This window comes from Malus sylvestris, chromosome 7 (assembly GCF_916048215.2).
Source record: "Malus sylvestris chromosome 7, drMalSylv7.2, whole genome shotgun sequence".
In the NCBI taxonomy this organism is placed as follows: Eukaryota; Viridiplantae; Streptophyta; class Magnoliopsida; order Rosales; family Rosaceae; genus Malus; species Malus sylvestris.
The window spans coordinates 19888-27777 of NC_062266.1; the positions used below are offsets into that span (position 1 = coordinate 19888).

The 7890-nt window shown below is 36.8% G+C and overlaps 1 protein-coding gene across 2 annotated transcripts; it reads right to left on the reverse strand.

Annotated features, from left to right (window-relative positions):
- Positions 1 to 262: 262 nt before the first annotated feature.
- LOC126629214 (uncharacterized) lies at positions 263 to 7408 on the reverse strand. Of its 2 annotated transcripts, XM_050299167.1 has the most exons (9): positions 7177 to 7406; positions 5494 to 5750; positions 5280 to 5347; positions 3717 to 3783; positions 3426 to 3580; positions 3228 to 3298; positions 1602 to 1670; positions 1276 to 1376; positions 263 to 751 (listed from the first exon to the last, which is right to left on the reverse strand). In XM_050299167.1, exons 1-9 carry the CDS (start codon positions 7319 to 7321, stop codon positions 458 to 460), a joined length of 1227 nt encoding a protein of 408 aa, XP_050155124.1. In that variant the 5' UTR covers positions 7322 to 7406; the 3' UTR covers positions 263 to 457. The 2 variants fall into 2 exon arrangements, with proteins under 2 accessions (XP_050155124.1, XP_050155125.1); XM_050299168.1 differs by lacking the exon at positions 1602 to 1670 and having other exon boundaries at positions 7177 to 7408.
- Between the last annotated feature and the right edge of the window lie 482 nt (positions 7409 to 7890).

A 7890-nucleotide genomic window follows, 5' to 3' on the forward strand; every position in this document is an offset into this window, starting at 1 on the left:
CAAGAGCCAAACAGAGGTGTCTCCTCTGCCCAGAGAGATTCTTGAAGTGGTGTCTCGTCATTACAAGGACAGTTTCGTTAAACTGGGCTGCTTTAGTCCGCGTGTCGCCCCTCCAATAGCCGGTACTTTTGGTTACCACACTCACTCAAAATATTGAGGCACAAATAGGTGATATCCGAATTTCTGTGTTCTCCCAAAAAAATAAAAAAAATGGAACACATATTATAGACACTGAACCACACAATGAGCAAAGCGGACACGGTTCCAAAAGCAAGGAATTGACCAATGAAGAAAATCCAGTAGCAATGTTAAAGTAAGCTGACAAATGACTACAACAACAACGTAACCTTACTAAGTGGGATCGACTGTATGAATCCTAAAACGCCGCTCAGTTTTGAATTAAAAAATAATCCAGAATGACATGTAGTTGAGAAGAATCCCACACCTAGAATGCTATTTAAAGATTTTCCATGGGAGTGAACTGAAAAGTTTTGGGTTTCACGACCCAATACCCAATAAAGACAGAAGCACACAACGAGATTACTGATAAGAGAAGGGCAAAAACACTGGCAGCATTAACCGAGCTACTTGGTCTTGCTGTGGTCAGCAGAGAACTTCTTGAAGAGATATCTAAGGGAACCCAGTCACAGCTAATAGAATAGTGTCCAGAGCCATGCCACGGTTTTTTATCTACAGGATACCAGAATGCAACTGACATCTTACTTGATCCTCCAATTGTGAATTGAACGTCCTGCAAGAGCGAACCAAAAAAAAACTCGTTTAACAGAGGGGAATCTATAAATATAAATATGTATATATATATATATATAGACCAATAATAACATTATTTCAACTATGTAATATGTCTAGTCTCAAGTTACATAAGATGGATGTGCAAACAAATTTCAAATTGAAGTTTTAAAGGAGGATCAACAGTATTGTCAGTAATCAATCGAAAAAGACCTTTTGTACAGTATGTTTTGACAGCATGTAAATATTCTAAGAGAGTTATAGCTTAAATTGCCAAAAAAAATTTGTAAGTAAAATAACAAAGGAGAACAAAAAAACAAAGCAAAGGATCATTACATGATTGCAACAATCTTGTCCTAGGGATATAAATGAATTTTCAACTAGCAAGAATGCTAAGTAGTGTTTGTCATCCTCTTTGTTCAACAATGAGCAACTTTCACAACACATGCTACAAGGTGTACCAAAATTTAATAGGGAAAAGAACTAAATTCCAGGTCGCTAGAAATTTAAAAGCATCAAGTGAACCTGTTGGAGACGATCCATAGTTCTCAGAGGCCTTGAGAATTCAAAATAAAATGTGCCCTTCTGAGCATCTGATGAATACGGGCTATCTTCTTCCACAAAACCTGTAACAGCAAACAAAAAAAAAAAAAATTAATTAATTAACATTGAGGGGAAAAAACATATCTTTGGGTTTAAGGAGGGTAAATAGATAATTCAAGCTCATGTCACATTCATGGACCTTTCCAGCGGTGGACCATTAACACAAAGTTATACATTTCTCTTCTGAAGGTGCAACATATACAGTTACATCCATCTTTATATAATATTTAGATGATATACCAATTTACCTGAGTGAACATTCAAGCTACTGTGCCACCAAGCACCTTTCCAATCATTTTGTGCGCTAGAATCATTTGCTGACAATGAGAAAAGATAAATTAAATGATTTGATCACTGAAACTTAAGCAGTTTTCTGCACGTGGGGGGAGGAGGGTTTCAGAAGATAATAGTTGAGTGTTGCTAGCTAGGCCAGAGATACTCAAGATAATGAATGAGATCACTTTTTAAAATAAACCAAACTTGCGAGATTATCATCTTTGACATTGAAATATCATTTCAAAAACTTAATGTGCCTTAATGATTTCCTAACTCTTGTAGCAACTTTCCCTAGTCCCTTTTTTATATCATATATGTAGGGTCTCATGCGACACGGGTTTAGGACAACCAATTCGGGTTCATGCCAGGGTGCTCAACCATGGAGGCAATCTATCTCTTACAAAGATTGATGGAAAGATATAGAGATAGAAAAAAGGATTTACACATGATCTTTATAGATTTGGAAAAGGCGTATGATAGGGTCCCAAGAGACATTCTTTTGAGGATTTTAGAGAAGAAAAGAGTAGGGGTAGCATATATCCAAGCTATAAAGGATATGTATGATGGAGCAAAGACTGCCGTAAGAACTCATGAAGGACAAACCGAAAGCTTCCCCATAACTGTAGGTTTACATCAAGCCTCATCCTTAAGTCCTTACCTTTTTGCATTAGTAATGGATGAGTTAACAAGACATATTCAAGATGATATTCCTTGGTGTATGCTTTTCGCAGACGATATAGTGTTGATAGATGAAACTCAGGAAGGGGTAAATGCGAAGCTTAACCTTTGGAGAGAAGTGCTGGAATCTAAAGGTCTTCGCCTAAGCTGATCAAAGACAGAATATATGGAGTGCAAGTTCAGTGCAAATGGAGGTCAAAATGAGTTAGGGTGAGGATCGGAGATCAAGAAATACCAAAGAGCGACCGCTTTCGCTACCTAGGATCTATCTTGCAAAAGAATGGAGAATAAGATGGAGATCTCAACCATAGAATACAAGCTGGATGGATAAAGTAGAAGAGTGCATCCGGCATGTTGTGTGACCGTCATATGCCACTGAAGCTCAAGGGAAAATTTTATAGGACGGCAATAAGGCCGACGATGTTGTATGGCACATAATGTTGGGCGGTGAAGCATCAACACGTACATAAAATGGGTGTAGCGGAGATGAGGATGCTTCGTTGGATGTGTGGGCACACGAGAAATGATAAGATTAGGAATGAGGATATTCGAGGTAAAGTAGGAGTAGCCGAAATTGAAGGAAAGGTGAGAAAAAATCGGTTACAGTGGTTTGGACATTTGCAAAGAAGGCCTACTGACGCTCCGGTTAGAATTTACGACTACGAAACTGAGGTTCGGGGCCGAAGGGATAGAGGAAGACCTAGGAAAACTTTGGAAGAGACTCTAAGAAAAGACTTAGAGTACTTGGATCTAACGGAGGACATGACACAGAACCGAGCGCAATGGCGTTCTAGGATTCATATAGCCGACCCTACTTAGTGGGAAAAGGCTTTGTTGTTGTTGTTTGTATATGTAGGTTCTCATGCCCATTAAGAAATAGAGATTAAAGTAGTAGTAGGATAAATAACTCCCAAAAATACCTGAAGAACCAATTCCATCTAGGTATCTACAATGCGGATTCCATGCATAAAGATCAACCAAATGACCAAACCTGTTGAAACAAAGATAAAAAGAAAATATAATAAAATGGAGTTTAGAAATGATAAAACAGAATCCATTTTCCCAAACAAGTGGATCATTGCAATAAATTCAAGAGAATGAGTTGTACTAGAACGCACCTGTCACCGCCATTTCCATTGCTGTTGTCTATAGGGTTTCCACCATAGAGTCGTCCAGGAATAGCATTTCCAATTGAGAAGTGCATAATGTCAACTTCATGGCCTTTGCAGGTCTTGTTTGTGCAAGAGTCAACTCCTTCCTTGCAGCCACCCATCTAGCAACACAAAAATCCATTTTACTTGAATTCCCGACCAAGTAGAAAGGGATGGCCAGTATTGTATAAGTTGATAGAAAAATAAAAGTATATCCATATTCCATTGTTGGTTCAACAGGCCAGTGGAGTAACTTACGCTATGATAAGTTGAATCTCTGCCAATTTGAAACATGAGGGCAACAGATGGGCATTTATTGTTGTCCCTAAATCAAAGAAGAAAAACAAATCTCAACAAGTGTCTTGCTAAGAAAAAAAGCATGAAATAATTAACTGGTAATGCAATCCAAGAAAACATGCACTTAGACATAATCAATTCAACCAACATGTCGTCAAAAGTAGAAACTTACCAGACAATGACGACTAACATAATCTTCAAAGAATATATGAGGGTAAAAACGACAGTAATTGTAAAACAAAACAAAAAAAGTAAAAGAAATTGCAACTCTTGCCACCAATACTGAATAATAAAAAGCTTTAAACATTCAATTTTAAAATGAAAATTGGATTGAGCAAGTTTTATTAAATTAAAAAATTATAACCAAATCAAAGTTCAAATAAAACTGAAACTTAGTAAAACTAAGTCTGGATAACTACGCAACCTTTTGGGGTGATTCCAAATTGGTCCTAACCTTTTAAAAGATTCCAAATAACTACCTAAAGTTTTGAAAAATGGACATCTGTTAGGTTCATTACCGTTAAGCGATGACGTGGTCAAATATGAAGCGTGTTTGAACTCTCAAGTCATCTATGGTGCTTTGAATCTCCAAATAAACGCAATTTAGCTAAACAAATTTACGGTTAAACTTGGCTAAAAGGGGCCGATTTGGGGATTATAGCACAAAAGATGGCGATTGGTGAAAACCTACTTTAGTATATGTCCACCTCAACATTGAATTCTAGTAACGTCATAGCTTAATGTTAGTAAGTTCTTGACTTAACATCAGTGACCTAACATATGTATAACTTTCAAAATGTTAAAATGTTAAGTAGTTATTTGGAATGTTTTAAAAATTTGACACTACTTTGGAATCACCCTAAAAGTTTGGGTAGTTATTCGTACTTAACCCTAAAATTTGACCACAAAGATATGAAATATTCATCCAGTAGATAAAACTTACCCCTTAGAGTAAGCGTAGTCCCCAACAATTTAGTAAAAATAAGTCTGGATAACTACGCAACCTTTTGGGGGTGATTCCAAATTGGTCCTAACCTTTTAAAACATTCCAAATAACTACCTAAAGTTTTGAAAATAGACATCTGTTAGGTTCACTACCGTTAAGCGATGACGTGGTCAAATATGAAGCGTGTTTGAACTCTCAAGTCGTCTATGGTGCTTTGAATCTCCAAATAAACGCAATTTAGCTAAGCAAAATTTACAGTTTAACTTGGCTAAAAGGGGTCGATTTGGGGATTATAGCACTAAAGATGGCAATTGGTGAAAACCTACTTTAGTAATTGTCCACCTCAACATTGAATTCTAGTAACGTCATAGCTTAATTTTAGTAAGTTCTTGATTGAACATCAGTGACCTAACATATGTATAACTTTCAAAATGTTAAAATGTTGAGTAGTTATTTGGAATGTTTTAAAAATTTGACACTACTTTGGAATCGCCCTAAAAGTTTGGGTAGTTATTCGTACTTAACCCTAAAATTTGACCACCAAGATATGAAATATTCATACACTAGATAAAACTTACCCCTTAGAGTAAGCGTAGTCCCCATCAACTTGAACCATGAAGAAGGCATCACGGCCATCATGCAAAGCCTGCAATAAACCCATTTCTAATTGTGCATCAAATATAAGAAAAACAAAACTCAAAAACATTATACATAGACACACAAAAACAAAATCAACCAAGATTATTTAGGATTGTTTTAAGATTTTTAAAATCACAGTAACAATACGAGTACCTTAACAGTCATCTTTCCACCTTTGTACTCGTTTTCAGCATCTGGGTCAAGAGCAGGGAGGAGGGAGAACTCGAACCCATCGATATCCTTCCAGTCGTCGGCATGACCATCCAGAGTGATAAGGCCCGGTCCGAACTCGGCCTGGACCCGGATCTCAGATTCCGACTCGCAGCTCCATTCCCCCGACTCGGTGTGAGAATTGGCCTGTCGTATCAGCAGCACGCAGTATACTAGTACCACCAACACTAATCGAAGCACTGCAACACAATAATTTGATGGATATGCATCCCATGAAAACTTATTGGTTCTCGCTCCTGACTTTTCTATACTGTTTTTTTTTTCAAATAAAAATTAAAAAAATTAAATTGGTTTCACAAAAAAAATAACCTCAAATCTTCTGTACCTAGGGTCCCAGTACCAAAAAGTATACACCAATAATATTTGATCACGTGTACATTGTTGGTATGTATTAATTCCACGGTAGAGAAATTTAAGAATACATAGAAAAACAGACTATTGTAAAACAATGATAAATTAGGGTTTAGGGTATGTATTAGTTCCAAACAATAAATTGAAACTTGACCTTCTATGTTCCTATAGGTATCGTTTGGTATGCAGACGGGACAGGACGGGACGGAACAGAGAGGGAGCAAAGATGCCCTCAGACGGAAACAAGGAGGAAGAAGAAGGAGATGGAGAGGTTATAATTTTGTGTTCCACGGATGTAGAACAAGTTGTTCCAGGGGGTGAGGCGGAACGAAAATTCACCCGAAATTCGTCCCGTGGAACCGCGCGTTCCACCCATTTTAGGCGCACCAAACGTGGGATGAAACGCCTTGTCTCACTCCGTTCCGTCTCATCCCATGTACCAAACGGTACCATAAGAAACAATGAGAACTCCAATATATGAGGCTACTTTGAAGTTTCAAAACTCCAAGGGTTAAAAGTTAGGGGCAGTTGTATCCTAATACAAAAATTTAAGATGCCTTTAGATATCAATCTTAGTCCAACTCCCTTTAAATTTTTAGCTATGTAAGATTCATTATCTACTAGTGCCTATCGGTGCCCCCTTGAGGTAAATAATGGAAACAAGTCCAAACTCTCAAGTTTTACACATTCTTTGCTCTATTTTGGATGTTTAAATACCTTAAATCTACCCAATATCTAGGGAAAAAAATATGTTACGCCCATATTTGGTGCCTAGAAATAAATGCAGTTGAAAGAAGTAATAGAACCTAGTCATTAAGGAAAGTTATCCCTTCCAATCACCAATTCATCTAATTTTTTTCAAATCCATTTACAACTTCAACATGAACAACCACAACAACGGTTGATGCGAGTTTGCATCTGAGGACAAAAAGTACTTGAATTTCATGCAACTACAAAGATCTGGTTACAATGGAAATTAGGGGTTTCAATACTAATGTAAACACAGAATAACATGTAAATTAAACCAACAAAAGTATACTTTTTGGGTCTATAAATTTTAATGATAATCCAAGTCCACTAAATTTTTTTATTGCAAAAATGGTTGGGACGCCCAACAACGGAAGATTAGAAGGAATTTAGCAACGGAGTGGATACAATACATGAACAAGGAAATGGGTAGTGAAAACCATAACAAATATTCACACAACAAGAAAATAATCTATGAAAAAAATGAAAGGAAGAGGAGAGACGGACCTTTGAGCTCCGGAGAGCCGTGTGAAATTACACCTGAGCCGAAAAAGGCAGCAGTAGCTTTTGGGTGAGCGACCGATTGGGATTTTTTCTTCTTAGGGGTACCACCGACGCTACTGCTTTTCCTTTGCCTGTAAAAACCCTTCATATTCTCTACTTTCGGATTTGATTTTGATGCCGTCCCAAACCACTAATCGAAGCACCGCACACAATGATTTGACGGATATGTATCCCGTGAAAACTCATTGGTTCTAGATTTTGACTTTTCTATATTTTCTCTCCACTTTAACCAAATTGAAGGAATTATTTATTAATTAAAAACTCATCGATCTTTTAATTAATCAAAACGTATATTTATGATCATTTTCGTCAATTTCATTAAAATTTCTATCAAATAAGTCACGTGACATGCACAGAAGGCTGAATCAAGAAGCAAATATGAGAAACTAAATGAAAAAAATGAACTTTAACCAAATTGGAGAAAATGTCCCTAAACTTTAACTCAATTGTAGTAATGATTCTTTTGACATTACTCATTTTGACTGAAATTTTGACGGAGTTGACGAAAATGACCTTAGTTGCACGTTTTAAGCTATAATTTCCTCTCTCATCATAATGTCTTTATCTTCACACCCAATTTTCTAAGTACAAATTTATCCGTTTGTAAAAGGATAATGCTATGAAGACTAAATTTTTAAACCAACTGATATGTCATCA

Excerpts from the sequence above, each read along its gene's own strand:
- LOC126629214 (XM_050299167.1), bottom strand. The coding sequence starts at position 7,321 with ATGAAGGGTTTTTACAGGCAAAGGAAAAGCAGTAGCGTCGGTGGTACC. Across the intron at positions 3,581-3,716 it reads GAGATTCAACTTATCATAGC|ATGGGTGGCTGCAAGGAAGG; the intron begins GTAAGTTACTCC and ends TTGTGTTGCTAG. Across the intron at positions 3,299-3,425 it reads AATGGAAATGGCGGTGACAG|GTTTGGTCATTTGGTTGATC; the intron begins GTGCGTTCTAGT and ends TTGTTTCAACAG.